The sequence below is a fragment of the Amphiprion ocellaris genome, chromosome 16 (genome assembly GCF_022539595.1).
Source record: "Amphiprion ocellaris isolate individual 3 ecotype Okinawa chromosome 16, ASM2253959v1, whole genome shotgun sequence".
NCBI lineage: Eukaryota > Metazoa > Chordata > Actinopteri > Pomacentridae > Amphiprion > Amphiprion ocellaris.
The window spans coordinates 9,273,420-9,295,601 of record NC_072781.1 but is presented as its reverse complement, the minus strand read 5'-3'; the positions used below and the strand labels follow the sequence as shown (position 1 = coordinate 9,295,601).

At 40.0% G+C, this 22,182-nt stretch overlaps 1 protein-coding gene across 4 annotated transcripts in view; it reads left to right on the top strand.

The window, feature by feature from the left end:
• dlg5a (discs, large homolog 5a (Drosophila)) overlaps positions 1 to 19,512 on the top strand; it is a 41,308-nt gene extending 21,796 nt beyond the window's left edge. For 2 of the 4 annotated variants that reach the window (XM_035942394.2, XM_035942393.2), the window contains exons 15-34: positions 413 to 505; positions 749 to 1,798; positions 2,358 to 2,478; positions 2,581 to 2,725; positions 3,053 to 3,186; positions 3,319 to 3,408; positions 4,215 to 4,383; positions 5,091 to 5,168; positions 6,211 to 6,373; positions 8,668 to 8,801; positions 11,016 to 11,180; positions 11,289 to 11,472; positions 12,313 to 12,461; positions 13,181 to 13,351; positions 13,994 to 14,184; positions 14,285 to 14,428; positions 16,068 to 16,195; positions 16,455 to 16,564; positions 17,135 to 17,244; positions 17,387 to 19,512. In XM_035942394.2, coding sequence (XP_035798287.1) covers positions 413 to 505; positions 749 to 1,798; positions 2,358 to 2,478; positions 2,581 to 2,725; positions 3,053 to 3,186; positions 3,319 to 3,408; positions 4,215 to 4,383; positions 5,091 to 5,168; positions 6,211 to 6,373; positions 8,668 to 8,801; positions 11,016 to 11,180; positions 11,289 to 11,472; positions 12,313 to 12,461; positions 13,181 to 13,351; positions 13,994 to 14,184; positions 14,285 to 14,428; positions 16,068 to 16,195; positions 16,455 to 16,564; positions 17,135 to 17,244; positions 17,387 to 17,490 — 3,633 coding nt within the window. In that variant the 3' untranslated portion in view covers positions 17,491 to 19,512. The remainder of the gene's footprint in view (positions 1 to 412; positions 506 to 748; positions 1,799 to 2,357; positions 2,479 to 2,580; positions 2,726 to 3,052; positions 3,187 to 3,318; positions 3,409 to 4,214; positions 4,384 to 5,090; positions 5,169 to 6,210; positions 6,374 to 8,667; positions 8,802 to 11,015; positions 11,181 to 11,288; positions 11,473 to 12,312; positions 12,462 to 13,180; positions 13,352 to 13,993; positions 14,185 to 14,284; positions 14,429 to 16,067; positions 16,196 to 16,454; positions 16,565 to 17,134; positions 17,245 to 17,386) is intronic. The other 2 variants (XM_035942395.2, XM_023297167.3) reach the window with 2 other exon arrangements.
• The last annotated feature ends 2,670 nt before the right edge of the window (positions 19,513 to 22,182 follow it).

The following is a 22,182-nucleotide window of genomic DNA, read 5'->3' as shown; positions in this document are numbered from 1 at the left end:
GAAAGTTATTTCCCGAACTTACTTAATGTTAAATCTCGGCCATAATATATTACCCACTTTGCTCTTTTATATCTCCAACCATTTTTAAAAAAAAGATTCCTCTCAAGTCGAACCTATTGTGATGGAAATGTGCGGATTGCAGTGTGAGAGTTCTTGAGACTGAAATGTGCTGGCCTAGATTTCTTGTGGTTTCCTCACCGCACCAGCGCGAGACACATCTCAGGGCCCCAGGCGCTCTCGTGTTCAGGAGATGTGTCACCTGTATGTGCTTGTAAATGTGCATCTATTTTAACAATCGTGCCACCCAAGACACACAAACACATGTCAGAGTACGATCAAAAAAGACTAACGTGCGCTCCTTTTATGTTGAAGGACCTGTCCTTATTTCTAATGTCTTTCCTCTGCTCCCCAGATAAATGGAATTGCTCTGGATAACAAGTCTGTGACAGAGTGTGAGGCTCTGTTGAGGAGCTGCAGGGACTCTCTCAGCCTCTCTCTCATGAAGGTGGGCCAATACTCATCTCACTTTCTGAGCTCCTCTTCTGCTCCTTTTCATGCTGAAAATCTTTAAAAAACTTTCTTTCTACTTCTGCATGGCCTACATAGCAGTTTTGCAGCTTTAGCTGTGTGGTTTATGAAAACTAAGTTATCTTATTACTATTTTATTTGCAAATGTATAATTTAAAAAAAAAAAGATACTGTATGTTCATCTGGTGTGGCTAATTCTCTTCATCTGTTTTCCTTACAGTTTTTCCCTCACAGCACATCAGGCCAGAACATTTTTGAGAGTCTGCGAGAGTCGTCAGAGAAGTCCAATGGACGCATCCACCTGTCAGAGATTCACTCCCGAAACAGCCGCAACCTCAAACACAACAGTTCAACACAGACTGACATCTTCTGTCCAGATGCTGGAAGCGCTAGCACAAGTAGTATATCTGGGGAGAGGAGGAAGGTCAGAGGTGAATCTGAGGAGGTGTACGGCGACATGAGCAAGCCGTTCTCAACAGGTTCCCTCCATGCCACTAGCCTACGGCCAGCCTCAGACTTGGGAACAGGCCGCTATGGACCCAGTGCTTTCCAAGAGTGTTGTCCGTACACTAAGGCGCCTTCCTCTTTGCCCTTTGAACCTGTTTCTCCCTCAGACTGCATCACAATGGAAACAACCCTGGAGAAGAAGCACAGTGGGGGCACATGGCCCAAGATGATGGTAGGAGGTATGTCAGTTGCGTCAGATAACACCAGTCCAGTCACAGCTGCCACCCAACTCTCCATCTATAAATCACCCAAGCAGAGAAAGTCCATTTTCGACCCCGACACTTTCAAACGCCCTGAAACACCTTCCTCGAAGATGGAGTATATGGCAGCCAATCAGATCGCAGCAGTGGCTGCCGCTGCAGCTTCTCATTCCCCACAGCCTTCAAAGACAGAGTCCCTCTCCTCCTCATCCACCCCTACTCCAACCCCTCCAACTCCACCCACACGCAGTGACTCCTTTAAATTCAAACATAAACATCAAAGCAGCTCTGCCTCTGACTGCACGATCACCTCAGACGGCAAGGGAGAGCCTGCCATCTCTATGGCAGCAGGAGAGAGCAGGGAGAGGAGTGAGCGAGAAAGAGACCGCAACGGAAACCACTATTTCCTGGACGGCAAGGTTCTTACCTCAAGGAAGTCATGTGATGAAGATATTGGCCGTACCAGGGGGGAGGAGCCCGAGGTAAAGAGGCCACGCCCAAAATCTGCCCCCGCCCTTCGACGTAGGATGACTCCCCAGACCATCACTCTTCCCACCTTCCAAGTGAGTTCATTTAAGACGTCAAAGATGGATCTAGAGTTTTTATGTGTTGGGTTTTCATTTTCAAGTACCTCCTCCCAAATAGTCCCTTGCTAGCTGCCTGCATCAATCCAAAGTAGCTTTGATTAGAAGTTTTTCTATTAAAGAGAATATGATGCATGTGAGAGAAATTGTAATTGGGACATTTCAAATCATCCCAGTGGGCCAAAGCATCCATTTTGTGATAGAATTTGCAGCCCTTCTGAGTTAAGCCTCTGGGACTTGCCTCTTAGCCAGTGTCTCTGAGTGATTGATGCCTCAGCACTGGTACAGCCACCCAGCCCAGCAGCTGAGTCAGTGCCTGGGGCTCAGACAGCCATGCCCAGCTATCTCTGCAGGCCCTGAAGGACATGGGAGAAGGTACTGGGAATAAATGTTCATTTCACTGCTGTGAGATGTTTGTGTTGTCATTTTTCTCATTTGGTACCTCCAGCAAAGGGTAGAGACTTTCTCTCTAGACATAATATTATTTTGCTATCCTGCAGGGAAAATTGTAACCGTTTGTTTCTGTCATTCATCACAGAGCTACTCTAATGATGAGCATTCACCAGAGCCCAGGGACATGCTGCGTTCCTCCCCCAGCCGCTCTCATAGACACAGCGTCGGCTTTGTCCCCACAGTTTACAATGGCACCCTACCTCCTAGTGAGTTTCTCAAATGTTACATAAACCCATACATGCTCTCAGCATAATCATCAGATCCCGTCCCCTCATTTCTAACATGATGGTGTGTCTGTGTCTCGTTAGATTCAGCCCACCGGGGACTGTCTCCTTGTCCCGCTGTGACGGCCGTGATGAGGAATCCAGTGTACACCGTGCGCAGCCACCGCGTTCATACCAGCAACTGTCCATCTGTCGCATCCCAGATATGTCACCAGCACACCCACACCAGGTTACCTCCTTTTCACACTCACCGTTTCCTTAACCGCTGCCGACATCTTACATCCAGGCTTCTTTCATTGGTAGTTCAGTGTTTCTGAAGGGGCCTGTTATGATGAGTAATGATTTTAAATTAGCCAGTTTCCCAAAGGCAAATTCACATAATTAAATTAAATTTCCCACTGTTGCTTTGCCTTAATATTGTGCTGTTGTGATTTAGCTCAGCCCATCAATTTAATTAAGTCGGATCTCCAAAAGTATATTCAAATTATTGTGTAAGCAGTGCACTCATAATTATGGCAGTTTCATAAGGCTTTTTCTTTTTTTTTGTTCTGCGCAGCCCACAACATCAGGGTCGATTGAGCCTGGACTTGAGCCAGCAGAAGCGTACGGGCGACTACTCTGAATCCTCATCGTCACGCAGCAGCAGAGCTTCACACGGTACAAACTCACTGCCCTCCAGTGCCCGGCTCGGTCAGTCTGACTTGCACTCATGCACGCACACACACATATGCACAACGGTCACAGATTCAACATCCCTCTGTCGTTTTGGATATTATGGCACGGCATTCATTCATTCATTCCTGTATCTCATTCTCTTTCCAGGTTCTTCCAATAACGTTCAATACCGCACAGAGAGGATAAAAATTCCTTCCACTCCCCGTTACCCCCGCTCCATGCTGGGATCAGACAGAGGTATTGTGCTCACTAGTAAAAGCACTCTTCCCACTCACCAGACGAGTATTAAAACATGAGTATTAAAGCCCCTTTAGATCATGTTGCAAGGCAGTGTATCTAGCTCTTTTTTTCTTTCTTTTTGCTGTTTCTTATGTTTGGTTTGACATTATTGAGCGTGCTGTGTCGTAAGATAAATGTTTTTATTAAATTTTAAATTGAAATTGAACATCACAGGCAGAAGGAAAACAGGCACCGCCTTCAATTTTATCCTCAGATGTGGAGATCTTTTAAGCACTTTCCCAGTTTGGATCATTAGTGTAAGTGTTACTACCAAATTATCACACCTTTTATCTCATCTGCACAAGGTGTTGATGTGCGTAACTAGTCAGATTGTGTTCCGACAGAAAAATAACATGTCCAGGTGTAAATAGTCTCCAGGCACTTCACAATCTAATAACCCAAAAATCCACAGTAGATTGTCAGAAACTGTTTAATTCCTTATATTAATGTGTGTTTCCAAGTTTCCAAAGCCCCGAAACTTTATTTGCAAGTATAGAAACTAAAAGCAGGAAGCTCAGATAGTAATATTCTTGTCAAAAATGAAATTTCAGGCTATTTGTGGATGTGAAATAACTGATATAAGCTGTTTAATGTCCTTTATAAAAATATCTACATATCACAAAATGGTGTGATGTCACGTTTGTAATCAGACTTCAGTATACATTTATATACTCTACAAGTGTGTCTTCATGTGAGATTTAAATGTCATCTTGAATCACTCGCTCTCACTCTGTCCCTTTCTACTACTGTTTCCCTAAATCCAGGCTCCCTCTCACACTCCGAGTGTAGCAGTCCCAGTCTCATCACACCTCCACAATCGCCACTCAATCTGGAGACTTCTTCGTTTGCCAGCAGCCAGTCGCAAGGCTCCATTTCCACTTTACCTCGAATCTCAGTCAGCCCTGTGCCAATCGGGGAGCGCAGGAAAGACAGGTATGACAGAAAGGAGTGTTCACAGATTTAAATAATAAAAAAATAGCATGGCAGAAACTAACTGTCCATGACCAGCTCCGTCACGTCTGCACTGTTGTGATGCTCCTCAGTGTCGCATATGAGCTCGTTCACATACTTTTGACTAATTTCCTAATCTGGCTCTTCGAAAACTATCACTGGCAAATCGGAAGCTTCCTAGCAGGGACAGCCTGTTTATAGTATTAATCAGGTGACTGTTACCAGTGTCTAGTTTGTCTGTGGAGTCTTTTTCACAGGATTAAAAATACTGGGAAGATGTCTTTTACGAATGATAAGAATGTTGGATGAGTGAAGTGTAGTATGATTATAAGGATCATTTCAGAAACAGTTACAATATGGCCTACGACTTCCCTCGTGGATCTTCCTAGGCTATTTCAAAAGGCGTTGCCAGGCAACAGGTCTATCATGGTCAGAGTTGTGCAATCCCTCATTGAAATTCAGATTGAAATCCTACTAAAGCTGTTAATAATTTTATGGAAGCCTCTTGGTGTTTCCACAGAAGCAGTCATTTACCAGTTTGTTGGAATTTCATTCTTTCCTCTAACATCCCCGCCTCATATTGTATTGCAGACACCTCTCAGCTTTTTACACTGTTACTGTCTCTGTATGATATCTGTCCTCCATTCTCCTCTTTGTCTTCCCGCCTCTCTGCAACCTTCCATTTCCAGATCTCTTTACCGTAATCGCTCTTTTCTAAGGATTCCTCTGGCTGCAAGGCCGAGGTTCTCCTCTCTCAGGAGCCTCAGGTTTGTTCTCCCTCACAGTGCTACAAACAAGGGAATGCCCCCACTTTATCCCCAAGTTCACATGGTCCACATGTTCTAGTGCAGTCGAGGAGATAAAATGGAGGAGCAGAATAGTCTTTTACAGCTTACATGCACTGTATGGAATGCTAAAGGAGGATTTGTATGTTTTTCACCCACCGCAAGGGAGCGGTCTTATTTTGAGATGGCTAGTTCTTTGCATGCAACAGTATGATTTGTGCCTGAGGAAACAAACCATAAAAGCTTCATTAGCTACACTTGGTGGACTTCAAAGATTCAATGTTGTTTATGTGCCTGCACATGTCTCCCTCCATGTCGGAAAACCCACTTCAGTCTCAGACAGTGCATGTAGCCTTCATGCTCTTTGATGACGACATGGTCAATATGCATGTGTGCATTTTGGCCTTTAAGCCAAGTCACTCTATAGTCTGTAGTATGTATGTTATGCAGTGGTATTATTATTCAGCCTCGAGCTTCTGGGTCATGGTCTTGTTTGTACACCAGCACTCTGTTTACCCCCATCTCTGGCTGCTAATCCATTTCCTCTTATCTGCCTTCATGAAGTTGTACGCCATGTCCAAAGCCACCTTGTTTTGAAGACACGCAAAGTTCATGCAAATCTCCTTCATGTGAAAGGATTCATTTGCTCGTGCATTCACTGTAGCACACAGTGTATCTATGCTCTAAACTGTCCCCTTTTTTCCGTTAACCTGGCATAAAGTGGCCCTCTGGAGAGATGATCCATTACAGGCCTGGGGGGATATTTAAACTCAGGTTCTGACATTCTTAAACGCAACTTGGGCTTTCCATTGAAATTCTATAATTTGAACCTGATATGATTTTGTATAACTACAGCGAAAGCCTTGGTAAGCTGTAACTCCCCAGAGCTGTAAGTAAATTAGTCTGCCCAGCCATGAAAATGTCACACCACCTTTTACCCTCTCTGCCCACTCCTGTGTGGTGTCCTGCAACTGCTTTTTTGTGATGCTGTTCATTCTTATACAAATTCCTTCCTTCCCACCAGACCTTACTTGGAGGAACCCCGCAATGTCATTGTGCACAAAGGTGCGGAGCCTCTGGGCATCTCCATCGTCAGTGGGGAGAATGGAGGAATCTTTGTCTCCAAAGTCACTGGAGGTAGCATCGCCCACCAGGCAGGACTGGAGTACGGAGACCAATTACTGGAGGTATGAACAGCTTGCTGTATGTTGAAAAGGTTATAACTTCAAGCAGAATAACAAAGAATGCATTGTCAAATGCCTGTAAGGGAGCAGAGCAATATAGAAGCAGACTAATACGATACCACTAATATATGCTTCCTTCAAAGGCTCAGTGTTTTTGCTGACTACCATACATTTATTCTGTATGGCTTCACTTTCCGGAAGACTGTATTCATTAGTGTTGTCATAGTTCCAAGTATTTTAATACTTACTCAAATGTACCCACTGAAATGCTATATTCAAGACATACTAATTAACTCAGCAAGCTAAAAAATTGTTGCAAAGTCGCATAAAGTGTGTGTCTACTGTACTTTGGATGACACAGTTTGAGCAGTTAATAGACAATGCAGACTAGGGACCTTTTATTTAACAGAATATCAACAAAAGTTTACAAAAAACCTTAATCATGTGTTCCCTAGTTTTGATTTAATTGAATTTCACATAAAGTAGTGGACCCTTTAGCAGTGCTTCAGCCTATCGCTTTCCTCTCAGTAACTTAGCCTTAATCTAAGTGGACTGTTTCAGAGCAATGTGCCTTTTTCACATTTTTACAGTGATTCAACAACAATAGAGTGCATAATAAAAAAAATAAACAATTTCTAAGGATATCAGCTATAAATTGAGACATTAATAAATATCTGATTAAGACTGGAGATTTTCTTCTCACCTTATTAGTAATTAAAGTTCAGCGAGATTTAATGAGGGCAGATATTCACCTCAGTCGTGTCAAGATGGCATCTTCTTGATCTGCAGGCCTGTTCAATATAATCACGATGCGTTTTTATTGGCTGAGGTGTATGCATCATTTACCTAAAATAGAAAAAAATCATAAATATACACTACTGGTCAAACGTTTTAGAACACCTCAATTTTTCCATTTTTTTATTGGAAATTATGCATGTTAATGTTTGACTGACTGAATTGAAAGCAAAGAACAAATAAACAAATGAAGTTTAAAAACAATCAGTTTAGAAACCAAAATATATCATAACTTTAGACTCATCAAAGTTCCACCTTTGGCAGATATAACAGTTGAACACACTCGTGGCATTCTTTCCACAATGGAAATCAATTATTCTTCAGAAAGTTCTTCCCAACTCTGTTGCAGAAGTTCCCATAAATGTGTGGCTCTTATAGGTTGCTTTGCCTTCACTTTTCTGTCCAGTTCATCCCAAACCAGCTGCATGGGATTTAAGTCTAGAGACTGTGCTGGTCACTCCATGTTTTCAAGCTTATCATCTTGTTCTTTTTTCCTAAGGTAGTTCTGGCAAAGCTTGGACTTATGTTTTGGGGTCATTAGCTTGCTGTAGGATGAACTATTGACCAACTAGGAACATACCAGAGGGTACTGCATGGTGCTGCAGAATGCTGTGGTAGATGTTTTCGCTCAGGGTACCTCTCACTCTGTACAAGTCAAACAGCACCAGATCATCACACTTCCTCCTCCATGTTTGACAGTTTATGTCACATACTGAGGAAACATCCTTTCTCCTACTTGATGGCGTACAAAAATCCTGCGTGATGAAACAAAGATTTCAAATTTTGATTCATCAGTCCATAATACCTTCTTCCAGTCTTCAGTAGTCCATTGGCGATGTTTCATGGCTCAGGCAAGCCTCTTATTCTGACATCTTAGCAACAGCTTTCTTGCTGCAACTCGACCTGTCAAACCTGCAACTCGAAGTCTGTTAATCTATTTCTTGTTTACTGAAAAAGGCCAATTTATATAATTCTGAAATGTACATTATTTTTCAGTTTTGGGTAACCTTGCCTTTTTTAACCTCTGGCAGTTCACCACTTACCTTTGTACAATTTCAAGCTATTCATTGGACTTGAACTACTTGAATTTCAATAAAAAAAATAAAAAAAAACTAGAAAAAATTGCGGTGTTCTAAAACTTTGACTGGTAGTGTACATCAGAGACTTTACATAACCAAAACTAAGCATACACAACTTCAGTCCTTGTTAGTTGTGAAGACCACAGATGTTTCAAGACAAATAATGACTGACTGACCTTTTCTAGAGAACATTGAATATACACCCTGTTTTTTTTTTTTTCTCATTTCTTCTTTAAGACTAGGAAAATTGGTGTGAAGCTAATCCCCTTTCAACTCTCATGAGTATCTTCTCCACCAAGTACTACTAATGATTTAAAGCCTTTAATAGACTGGCCACATGCTGTGCTCCTATCTCCCTGTTCTTTTAATAACATCATCTTTCCTAAAATTGTCTCCCTAATCACACTTTTCTTCCTTTATCAGTATAATGGTATCAACTTGCGGAACGCTACGGAGCAGCAAGCTCGTCTCATCATCGGCCAGCAGTGTGACACCATCACCATTATGGCCCAGTACAACCCACACATGTACCAGCTGGGCAACCACTCACGCTCCAGGTAAAACAATGTTTTTTAGAGAATTGTTTGCCAGTGTGAGGTTAGTTTTTCTCTCTGAATCCCTGGTGTGCTGCTTGGCTGATTCCTGAATCAATTCTCCTAAATGTTAAAAAATGACCGGTGCGTTTTAAATGCTTTTTTGGCAGAGATGCCAGAGGATTTTCATTGACTTGCACTTTTCTGGCTAAATGTAAATGAAGGAGTCTCTGGAACAGCAGTTGCTCAGCCAGAGGCTAAGTGGAAAAATGTAATTAACCGTGTAACTATTCATCTTTGTATATTTTCAGTATGGAGGTGGAAGTCTGACTAATGCTACTATATAAAATATAGCGGTATATAAATATATAGATATTTTAGCATTCAATTGAATATCTTTTCATATCGCCAGATATATTTCTAAAACTGAAATTATCTTCTACTTCACAGGAGTAAAATGTAATTGCCTCATACTACAACAAAGCTTCACTGTTTCCACACTAGAATTTATTGTTATCATCTTCCACTCCTTTCTCACATTAAGAACACACAGGAAGTGCCAACCAGTGTGACTCAGTCAAAAATACAATGAATGGACTTGGCCGGCAAACACTGTCCTCAATGTAAGAATGTTTTTGTCTGGATTCGAACTTTTTCTGGTGCTTGTTTTGGGCAGAGCATATGTTGCAAGACAAGACTTTAGATATAAAACATAAAATGGAGGACAAAATGTTAAAATGTTGACTTTTTTCTGCAGCAGCAAAAGCAGCTCCTGTCATGCAATGCACAGATCTCCTGATTCTAATCTTAACATTCTCAGTGAATTTAGAATTTAATTCAACAAACTATGAAGCTCTGAAAACAACACTACTGAATCTCAGCTCTTCCACTTGCTGCTTAGATTCTTTTGCTACCAGCTTTAAATCTGCTTTTCAGCTCATGGCAACAGACATGCTTAACATTGTAAATAAATCGCTGCTGTCTGGCACATTTCCTGGGAAGGTTTAAAGCCCATACTCAAAAAGAATTATCTAGATGCTTCCACACCGCAAAGAAAAACATCACAGTTGCCATTTTTCGGCAAAATCACAAGTAGTTACATAGTTATGAATCAAATATCTGTCTTCTTACGGTCAAATTGGTATATTGATGGCTTTCAGTCAGGCACCTGAACCAGCTCTCATTGAGTTGTTAATTTACATAACAGAGAGGTAAAGGCCAAATATCAGTAGTCATGTTTCCAACCTCACTGCATCCTTTGACACTGTTATTTGTAAGATATTACTGCACAGACTTCAGAGCTTGGTTTCTCAGTTACGAGTATACGTAACTGAGATGAGTAACTGAGTGTTACGAGTGGCTCATCTCATACTTGTAAAATGGGAGTTTCTTTGTTACTATTAGAAACTATCTCAGCATCATTGTCCTTGAACTGTGGTATTTACCAGTAGCTGATCTTAGGGTCTTTAAAATTCAAACTTTGTTGGTTTCCACATGGACAAATCATTAAAAACAATAAGATATCTCATCACAGGTTTCATCACCGTAGGTTTTCCTTCAGTAGGCTCCTATACTTAATTCCTTCCAGTGAGTTATGGAATTCACCTGAAAGCACTGCTGCTCATCTAGAAATCACTGGATGGGGCAGGACCAAACCACCTCTCAGATATGCTCTAGTGATACACACCTGCTAGGCATCTCAGATCACTGGGGGGGGAATTTGTTGGTAATATCTACTGTCAGAGCAAAACACAGTGAAGAATTTTTTTGTTGTTATGCTCCTCAGTTGTGAAATCAATTTCCTAATGACAGCAAAGTGCTCCAAGTGTAGACAATTTAAAATCTAGACTCAAACCCAACTGTTTTCAGGTGTTTTTTTTTTAGCTGATCTAATGTACCGTATGTTAACTTTGTGTTCTTTTAGCTCATCTGTTGCACTCTTTATTTATTTTAGACTAGTTTAATGCACTCTACTTTTTATTAATCTCAGATTTTTCTATGATCTTTCATCTGCCTGTTCCTAAAGCACTTAAAATTATCAACGTGTGTGAATTCTGCCTTTCCTATAACGGACAGCTCCCTGTGTTACTTTCTAGCTAAACTATTATTGGAAAAGCTATGAATAATTTAGCTCTTTGACGTGCTCACTCAGGTGTCATTTGTGAAGTAGGTTAAACATGTGCCTCATTTGATGTCATTTTATCAACGGAACCAAAACGGTCCTATTTTCCGCTGCAGTTCCCGTCTGGAGCCGGTCAGCGCTCAGTCGACTCCCCAGGGGAGCGGAGCTGCGACTCCCGACAATCACTCCACCATCGATACACTCAGCGAACAGGACGAGGGCACACTCACTCCATCCTCCAAGCAGACCACGCCCACGACTAGCCCTCACAATTTCATCAGGTAAACACTCTTAATAAAAGGATCAAAGTTCCTTTTGAGAATATTAAGACTTGTATGGCATTATTACTCTCAACTATCTCTCTGACTCTGACTCTTGTGTTCTTCCAGAATGCCATCTGAGGGCAGCAGGAAGGTGGGTGAGCCGCGGCTGGTGATGGTGCGCAGGCCTGGGGTGGAAGTGGGAGTCACACTCTGCGGAGGAAACCTACGAGGCGTCTACATAGAGAGTCTGGATGAGGACAGTCCTGCTAGGGGCCCTGATGGACTTCTTGCTGGGGACCTCATCCTAGAGGTATGGACTCGTGTACCTGGTCTTACTTCTATGCATCGACACAAACAACCTCCTATCGTGAAAATTTACAATATATATGGAAAAACTTTGATCTAATATGCAAAGAATTCTCAAATAACCAACATATGTTTTTTTTGAGTATTTCTTGAGTACATAATGTATTTTTATTCAACCAGATCAGCAACCGGAAAGATGGAGCTTTCAAAGTGGGAGTTTCAGTCAGTTTCACACGTTTGTGAATTTTTCTAAACAGCAAACAGTCATCTCAAAGTTAAATTCTGATTTGATGCTTGCAGTCTCCTGCATCTTTAAAAGCTTTGTGCGCCGTTGTTACTTCAGACTCGAACACTGCCAGAAGGTGCTGGCATTTCTTTCTTCCTGCCTGTCATTGTTTTTCATTGATCTCCTCATCGTCTACGTTCTCTCACTCCACGTCGGTAATTTATCCAGAGCGTCACAAACTCATCATAGACAATTCTTGGCATGCTCCCACTTTAGCTCTCCGCCACAAAGAGCCTGCTGTCTGAATTGCCATGCAGCTTTGTCATGAGGCTGCACAGCTTCTGTCTGCCCTTCAATCTCCCATCTTGTTTGTTTTCTCCCCTCATACATGGCACAAATCAATACTGCGACACTTTAATACAGCTGAAAGCTTGGAGGAAATGTAGCTGTTTACTAGTGGACCCTTCACAGACAGAGAGAATTGTTTCACAAATGAGTGTAAACACTCATCAAATTTCTCTCCTCCTCACCCTGAGTTTGTCTCATTTTCTCTGATGTCAACTTCACTTCCTTCCTTCCTGCTGTTAGTTTTTATTCTCATCTCCTCTTTTTTATCAGTACAACTCGGTGAATATGAAGAATAAGACGGCAGAAGAGGTGTATGTTGAGATGCTGAAGCCTGCAGAGACGGTGACGTTAAAGGTGCAACATCGACCGGATGACTTCAGCATGGTCAAAGATGTTCCAGGAGATGGCTTTTATATTAGGTATGTGCATAAAAACACCTTTTACACTAATAGATCATTGTTGCAATTAAGTAATACAGCTCTGTAAAAGGACCGCACTAATTTTTTCCCAAGCAGCCTCATCTCTCTCGATCCTGCTATATATAGACCCATCACAAGAGAGCCCCTTTGGACAAGCTGGACTCTTTCTCATCTAACCAATTATGTCCCAGATCCAGTGTGTGACTGCAGTGATGCTAATCACACCACATATTTAGGTTATCTAATCTCTCTACTCATTACACACCAGATACAACACCGCATCCATTTTAGTTGTCAGGTCATTACAAATACGCCGTAGATGAATGGAAAATTAAGCTCTAAAATAGTCACGTTTTATTGTCGGGAGTCTGTCGGGGCATGTTGCCGCAGCTGCCGCAGTCACTTGTCATATAGGCAAGTGGGCTTGTGATGTCATCTGCAGTAAATACACTCAGCTTGCCTGGCTGTCACAGATAGGCTGCTCGGTAATGACTTACGAGGCTCCAAAAGGAGGCGAGCAAGGCCTATACTGGCGATAGACAAACTCTCTACGCTTCCTTTCTTACTCTTCCTCTATCTCGCCGACTCTTGATCTTGTTCTCTTCACATCTACCCCATCTGATACCTCACCTCCTCTTTTACTTTATCAACTTCACGCTCCTTTGTTCTGCTCCACTCTTCATAATTCCCCATCTATCTTTGTCTCTCCCTCCCACCAGAGCACTTTACGACCGGGTGGGGGAGGCCGAAGGGGACCTCAGTTTTAAGAAGGATGACATCCTGTACGTGGATGAGTCTTTACCAAAGGGCAGCTTTGGGACCTGGATGGCCTGGCAGCTAGATGAGAACGCACAGCAGATCCAGAGGGGGCAGATCCCCAGCAAGTACATGTGGGTGGAGAATGCAATGCACGCTTACACTCATATGGTTTTTTTTTTGAGCTAGTGGACACTTTGTAACAGCTGTGATAACAACCTATGCAATACTGCTACAATGCAGGAACCGTATTGTGGAGCCACTTCTGCTCAGCCAGATCTGGACTGTCCTGTTTTAGTTGCAGTGCGATTGCCTCACTGTCGCTCTGAAGACATGCACTGAAGTTCCTGAACAGAATCTTTGCACTTGTGTTTTTATTCTGGGCCTGAAAAAGTGGTAGACAGTAGCAGTAAATTCTGAACAAATATAAAATTCAATCGTTTTTGTAAATTTTTCCCTAAAGTAGAGTTTGAAGTCAGTTATTAAAATGTTATTATTAAGCTCATCCAACCTTGCCCCACAGAATTATGTGCTGAACCTAAACTTTTTCGCCAAATTTAGTGCAACAGATTGTCTCTGTACATCTGAAGAACAATCTTCATCTACTTCCATCACTACGACAACTGGCTTTACCTTCTCTGGCATAGTTGAATTGTAATGAAGTAGTTCTGAAAAACCATAACCGAACCTTATTACACATTTGGATTTTTTTGTTTGGAAACTCTGAGATAGAATTTAACATTCTGTGCTTTTGTATATGTGTGCATTTGATGTAGGATGGACCAAGAGTTTTACCGCAGACACAGTGTGACAGAAATGAAGGAAGATTCCAGTAAGACTCTGTCTGCAGCAGCACGCAGATCCTTTTTCAGAAGGAAACAGAAACACAAACGCAGCAGCTCCAAAGACAGCAAAGAGATGGTGGCTCTGGACACCATCAGCACAGATTCCATCCCCTTCTTTGATGGTGAGAAAAAAAAGATGTAGATGTTCTGCATGGAAATAACAGAAAGCATCAGAATGGCACCATGACCATTGATCTGTGTGTTCTTGTTTTCTCTTGTCAGACTGTGTGAGCCTGGCATACCAGCGGGTCCAGAAGGTGGAGTGCACCTCTCCCCGACCGGTGCTCATCCTCGGGCCTCTCACTGACCCCGTCAAGGAGATGCTGGTGAAAGAATCTCCCGGGAAGTTCTGCAGATGTGTTCTGGGTGAGTTCACGACGTCATGGTACCGGACCTTCATGGAGCACATGTTGTGTCCCGCACCTCTATGAAAAATGCATTCCTTTGTTTGGTTATTTTACAAACAATAATGAAATCAGCATGTCCAACATTTTTCAAACTGCCACCAGTACTGGAAAAAAAGACTGTTCATGCTAAAGATGTTTTAATTTTTTAAATTCTATACCTGTCTCCTGTCTGCTCTGTTTAAACACAGCCTGCAGTTCAGCCCAGTTCAGACATTTTGCCACGTGATTGTTAGTGGCAGCTCAGTCATTGGTCGCGCCGCGGAGCACAGTCTTCTTCGTTAATTGTTTTAACGTATCTCGTTTTGAGCAAAAGGTTTATTTTTGGCTATCTTTTAAATCAGACGTAGAATAAAGTGACTTGTATGACATACCATGATTTTAAGCTTGTATTTGAGTGACTTTCCCAACAGAACACCATGTCACAGATGAGTAGTTCAAGAACCCTGGAGCAGTTAAAATCCAGTGTCTTTTGTCTTTATGTTTAAGTTTAAGGTTAGTTTCTGGTTTTGGTAATGTGTTTTTCTTCAAGACATCGAACTTTTCAAACCCACCAACAGGTTTGCTTCTAAGGAGGCATCAATTGCAAACATCATTTTATGGGTCAATATATATTTGAGGGACTTTTGAAGTCCATGGGATATATCTTGCATAAATTTTTAGTAAAAGTAAAAAAAAATATGTTTTTTTGTTCATTGTGATCATGTCTGTACAAATTCCATAATTATTTCTTGTGGAAACAATAACTTATTAATAAAAAATGACTGGTTAACACTAAAATGTCAACTAAACCGCCCAAATTTAATAACCACCTTCTAATTAGCTAAACAATAATAAAATGAGCTCATTCAAAAATGGTTTTGATTGTGTTCTTTTTATTAAGTTGAGATAATCATGACAGATAATTTTTTTGGCAATATATCAAATTTTAGATGGAAAATATGGAAATTGTATCTGTGTCCGAAAAATCACTTTCAACTAAGCTACCCATTACAAAAACACCTCTCAAGGAAGTGTGTTAATTCCAGATCACATGACCTGCTCCACATGATGTCATTTCCTCCTGAAGAAAAGACTGGCCAGACTCCAAGCCTTTCTGAGTTATTTAATATAAAGTAGTGTGTGAGTCAAGTGTGGATTTATCGCATGTCAACAGGTTTACTACAATATCTTTAGAAATAACTTTCAATTTTAGTTTTACTCAATTGTATATATAATATACAGAAGAATCTTTCTGTAAAAATGCCATGTGGTGTTTGGTTATAGGCGGCCATGTTGATTTTAGACCCGGCAACAGCAAAAATGTCAACTATGTTACAAAAAGTCCCACAATTATATTTTGACCCTTACTTTAAGAGTTTCTGGTATCATACTTTAAGTTGTAAAAGTAAAAGAATAGTTAACACTCTACATGGTAGCAAACGTAAATGTTTCACAGAATTGTTCACAATGAATTGGTGGATTGCCATGAATTAAATTGTTAAAGCTCACATAAGACCATAATACATTCTCCAAAAATATATACCCCTGAAATCGTGCCGGTTACATTTGTTCCACAGCCAGTTTTCTTCACTCTTGTGCTCTTTCTGTCATGTCTACAGAAGTGATGAAGGCATCCCAGCAAGCCATCGAGCGAGGCGTCAAAGACTGTCTCTTCATCGATTACAAGCGCAGGAGTGGACATTTTGATGTGACCACTGTTGCTTCTATCAAGGAAATAACAGATAAGGTATTAGTCAGCGCTTTTCCTTTTTCATCAGATTTTATCAGGAAGGATGAAGGGGCTTCTGTCGGTCTTTAATCTCAACATTTGCTCAAGATAAGCTATCACTGTTGCAGCCCTTCAGTCTCAGATATTGATGAATAAAAAACAAGATTACTGCTTGTAAAATCAAATGTTAATTGTTGTGAAGTGGTTTGATACAGCGGTTGAAGTTATTTAACAAATTTTATTCTGAAAGTCTTCTTTTTTTTCTTTTTGGATACAGGGGTGTCACTGTTTGCTCGACATCGCGCCGCACGCCATTGAAAGGCTCCACAGCGTTCACATTTATCCAATTGTTGTGTTCATCCGCTACAAAAATGCCAAGCAGATCAAGTAAGTAGCGGCCGGTTTCATAACACAAATTAGAGCAGAATGATGATGGGGATGTCCTGGTATTGTAGCATCCTCGCCCTGTATGTGTGTCTGTCTGTGGCTGATGAATGGACAGAGTAGGACAGACTTCTCACTCAATCCTAACCTGAACCCTTTGGCGCATCTGTCAAAGCACCCAACTCCAACACAGACACTTGCGTAATCCCGAACAGCTGGTGAAACATGCCTGTTTTTCCTTCTTTTTTTAAAATAAGTCTCACTGCTGTATCCCTCTTCACTTGGTATCTGTATACGTTCACTGGGACTCTTCAGACGTTACTGTCACATACTGAATTTTAATAGTATTTAATAGACATAGTTTATGTATCTTTGGCTGATGTTCAGAAAAGATTTGTCTCAAGTTCCTCAATGGAAAAATATTTAAAAAGTGGAAAAATAAATCTGAGCAGATACATTATTCACTTAATTGTTAGAATGAATGACTGAAAGCTAATTCAGTCAAATTATAAGAAAGATAAATGGGCACACATCATGCGCTCTAATCTGAATGACTTTCTCCTTTTTCCACAGGGAGCAGAAAGATCCGGTTTATCTGCGGGACAAAGTATCTCAAAAACATTCCAAGGAGCAATTTGAAACTGCACAGAAGATAGAGCAAGAGTATAGCAAATTCTTCACAGGTTTGTATTCAATCAAATCACCTTAAAAAAAAAACATTTCCTACAGGTAATATGCCCATTTCATGTCGACGGCTCAAAAATACAAATTTGTCTTTGCACTGTGATAAATGTTCCCTTTGAACAAGTCACCTTTTCTTTACAGGTATTGTCCAAGGCGGCACCCTCCCGTACATTTGCACTCAGATCATAACTATAGTTGATCAAGAACAAAGTAAAGTCCTGTGGACTCCACTCGGCTGCCCCTAAAGGAGACCGGCTGCCACTACAGCAAGCTGCAGCTCTCGTCTCCATTCCCCAAACACTAATTAACCCTTTCACACTATACCAATAGGTACACTACAGTGAGCTAGTTGTGTAAATTATTGATATTTTTTTATTTTGTCTTTGTTATGATTTATAATCAGAGCCTCCTTTTTATTTCCGATGTACTCCGGAGCAGGTTAGTAGCACTGGATAATAACGTTAAAGTTCATTGAGTCTTCCCCAAGGGTTTCTGGTGGTGTGTTTGTAATGCTGCATTGTAAGCGTCCGTTTACAGTCAAAAGACAAGTCTAATTATTGGTGTTCAATATTTGCTTGAATGCGTGTCCCTCCTCCTATGTACACAAACCTCAACACTAATGAAGTTCAGACACCCCTGACCCGGCCGTGTACCAAATGACATTTGTGGTTTCCCTACAATTATGCACCCATTTGATGATGACTGACAACTAATTGTATTTTTTTTGTGTGTATATGTGTGTGTGAGAGAGAGTGAGAAAACAACATTGAGACTGTTGTTCACAATTGTAATGACAATTTCAACTGAGCTGAATCACAGTTGTTAGCGTGGATCGGATGCTATAGAAATGGAATGCCGGGATCAGACATCACATTCCTCGTGGTGTTTCATCACAGAAAAGCATCAAACCTCTTGAAGTATGTAGCTGTGGTTTTTACTGAACCCGACTGCCAGCAGTGTCGGCCGTGAAAAGTCAAAACACATTGATGTTTGCTCTATGCATTATGTTTCTGTAGTAGCTGGGCGTGTGGGCAGTTCATGGGCCTTTCGGAAGTGCCTTCGGAGAAGAAGCCTGATCTGAAACCAGTCCTTGATCACTTAGCCGGGAGGAATTTTGAAGGTTTTTCTTCCAGATCCGATAGATCGTTTCACCCACCGTGGAATAGATGATTTAGGGACAGATTTGAGACCAGCACAGAGTAGAGCGCATGACAATGGTGAAGTTGGAAGGGTAGGCCGAAGTGGCGGCCAGCGGGTTAACTCCTCAGAATGCACTCCAGGGCTAGACAGACCACTGTGTAACTATCATTCTATCTCTTTAACATATATTTAACAACAGTATAGAGTATACCATATACAGTATGCAGTTACATCAGATATATATATATATATATATAAAAAAAAAAATATATATTACATGTATTTTCACTAGGTCATATACCTAGGAACGTCTGACGGTCAAGTCATGTCTTAGCAGGTATTAGCATGTTTTGGTTTTTTTTTTTAAAAAGACTTTATTTTTATTTGTTTTTTTCGTGGTTGGTTGTCAGTCACTTATCGATGTACTCATTAAAAGAGACACTAATGCAAGGTTTGCAGGGTAATATCCTAAAGGATTTTCCTCTGATCCATTTAAATGTTATTGACTTTTCATTGTTATTTAAGTGTATTTTTTATTCAGGAGGCAAAAAATATTGACAAAAATATTCTGCCCTTCCTAGAATAACCATATCCTGTATCTAATTGTGCCAAAATCCAAGAAGGCTACTTTATCCTTTTTATTTCTGTTTTGCACTTGTTTATCTGTGAACCTTAAACACGTTAACTGTTCCTAGGTTTCCAGCAGACTCTGAATAGGTACTATAATTTCTACTGTAACTAATTCACATTTTTTTATGCATCACATCAGTTCCTTACATTTCATTGATGGCCTTTTATTCTTAACTAGAAAAAAAAGGATCACTTCTTATTTGAATTATTAAAAAAAGGGATCTTTTCTTGCACAGTTTTTCAAATGAAAATTGGTCCACAAGTTTGACTATTGGGCTAAAAGAGTAAACAGAAGCAACCTGTAATGTTACTATTTTTCTGCGTATAGATAGGTTATGTTAGAGAGCGGGATGCAATGTGAAATGGTTGTGTCTTTAGAGAAAGTCTTTAAAGAGTCTAGATGCCAGGTACTGATTGAACTTTTCTTTTATTAAAAAGAATGTGATTTGTATGTTGAGACATTAACATGAGAATAAAAGTCATTTTCTGTATCACGACATGGGCTCATGGAGTCTGCATTTTTGTCTTTTTCCCTATAGTTTTGATCATGAAGAATTTAATGCTTGAATTTGCAGCTTTCTTTTCTCACGGCACTCTTTTTGGTAACTGCTTTGTCTAAGGCAGCGCCCCAGAGCATGTGTTTAATGAGCTGATTTTCAAAATGCTCTGTCTTCCTCTTATTCAGGTTATGTTCTAAAGAAGAGGATAAATCCAGAGTTGGGAGCAGATGTTCAGTTAATGTCTTGTTAAATGTGACAGTGTCCTTCAAAAGAGCTTTAAGGACACGAGGGAATCCGTTTTAAGGAAAGCAGCGGCTAATGAAAAAATGGCAGATGAAATGGTCATCAGTTGGAGAGAGATGAGATAAAGCTGTGTGGCAATATCTGCCTCCATCTCAGAAAGAGAAGGAGCGATAAAGACAGTCTTGCCTCAGCATTTGAAAAAGCAGCTGTCTTTAAACACACTGTGGCTGTTTGTTCTGCAGCGGCACTAACTCATGTATCAAACTGTGACGTCCTCACACAATAACACTGACTTCATCATGACCAATAAGCTACTTTCTACATCAAGAAACTGGATTTTGTTAATTACCTTATAAAATATATGGCAGGCATGAGGCACTAAGTAACTATTTAATCAGGTAATCAGTCTGAGCCAGAATCTTTTTTTCTTTAGAAGAGAGACTTGCCAAGAGACTTAACTATAACCATTTAGACTTTTATATATGACCTCAAGAATGTATCAGATTTTGTACAACTTATATAAATATTCTTTATCGAGTAACCTCAGATTTTCCTGAAATTTTTATATCATATTGATATTTATAAAGATATTTTTGCTTGATTTGTCAAATAATCTCTGAGATAATCTTATATATTTATTAAACTTCCAGTCAACCCACTTTCAGCATGTTTTATGCACTTTGATACTTGAGGTTATGTTTGACAATATCTCAGGAACTATCAAAGATTAAAAAGAATATACAATATCGTGCAAGTGAAATAAATAATATCTGATTAAAAATGCTATATATAAGTGTGGACCATTTACAAACTTAGCTAAACATGCTAAACTGAAATAATCTGGCCAAATTTAGCTAAAGCTACAGTACAATGTGTGATAAACACAGGCTAAACTTAGCATTATGCTAACCTTGGCTAAAGCAACAGAAAATCTGTAGCGTACGCAAAGCTGAAACTTAGCTTAGGTTAAACTTACATAAATCTACAAAAACTGAATCTTAAACCTGCAGAATGAAAACCAACAACTCTGTTTCTGTCCAAGAGTGTTTCACCTAAACAAAACCCAAAATACCCATTCTAAATGTCAAATTAACTGATTTTCTACAAAGTGCTATATTTTAAATATGAAGTGAAATGTGAAAAAAGGAATGAAGCCATCATGTACGGTCCTTTCTTTGAGTACACATCAACAAAAACATTAATGATGGAGAAATCAGTTGGTGATGTTATCTGAAACATGTAGCTGTATGTCACTATAATAGACCGCTTTTCATTATGAAATACTTGGTCAAACATTTTTTGAAATTTACTTTTGTTTAACTGATTGAGCAGCTATGACAAGTTGTACCACAAAAACAAAAATACTGATAGATACTTTTGTGGGTCTAGTCCATGTAGAGCAGAATTAGAGTTTCAAAATGGTTCTCCAAATGTAACGATACCTTAAAAATATGTCCATATTTTTAATTTTCAGACCCAAGTCTGTTTGCAGTAGACTGTAGTCATGTAGTTTTGTGTCATTTTTTAAAGAATTATCACTGCATTGGGGTTGTTAGGGTCACATCTATTTAATGGTAGTCTGATGTACTTATGTGAGCAGGACTTAAATGGTAAATTTATTCCTATGATCATTGTGGAAACAGTTTGACAGGATCAACATGGATTCTGTTGCTTTGTATACCATTGGGAATAAACATGGCCTTCAAGACGAATGTCACAAGCTGTACTCTGTGCAACAAGTTAAAGTGTGGGTACATGTATGTCTGCGTGTATCTCAGTATTATATGTCTGTATTCAATAATAATTGTTCTTAGTTATTTTTGGAGAATCACATTGAAACTCCAAAACAACTTGGGTTAGACTTTCCATGCTTTTGTTTTTGTGGTACAACTTGTCATCCATGTTCAATGAAAGCTCATTTAGAATAACATTTTTTCATTTTTGTGACCAAGTATTTCAAATTAAAATAATTATTTTTCTGTATTTTTTGTTTTATATTATATTATGACATACAGCTGCATGTGGTTTAGAAAATATCACGAGTTGATTTTTTAGTTAGCATGTGCTCAAAGATGACTTCATTTTGTTTTTTCATATTTCAAATCATCCACACTCAGAAATGATTTGATCTGCAAGTGCACATTCTGAATCAGTGGCATAATGAGAAATAACAGTGAAAACTGCAGGCTTTTATCCGTAATAGTTCCTGAGATGTTGTCATCCAAACGTGCAAGAAAACATGGTGAAAGTAGATTGACAGGCAATTTTTAAAAAATGGTCTTGAAAAGTAGTAGATATATTGATCTAAGATGTGACAGATGCATTTCAAATATCCACAGTGATATACATTGTGATAAAAAAGAATTTCAATCAGAAGGTCCATGATGATTTGAGATGGAATAATGCACATTTATTGTTTATCTG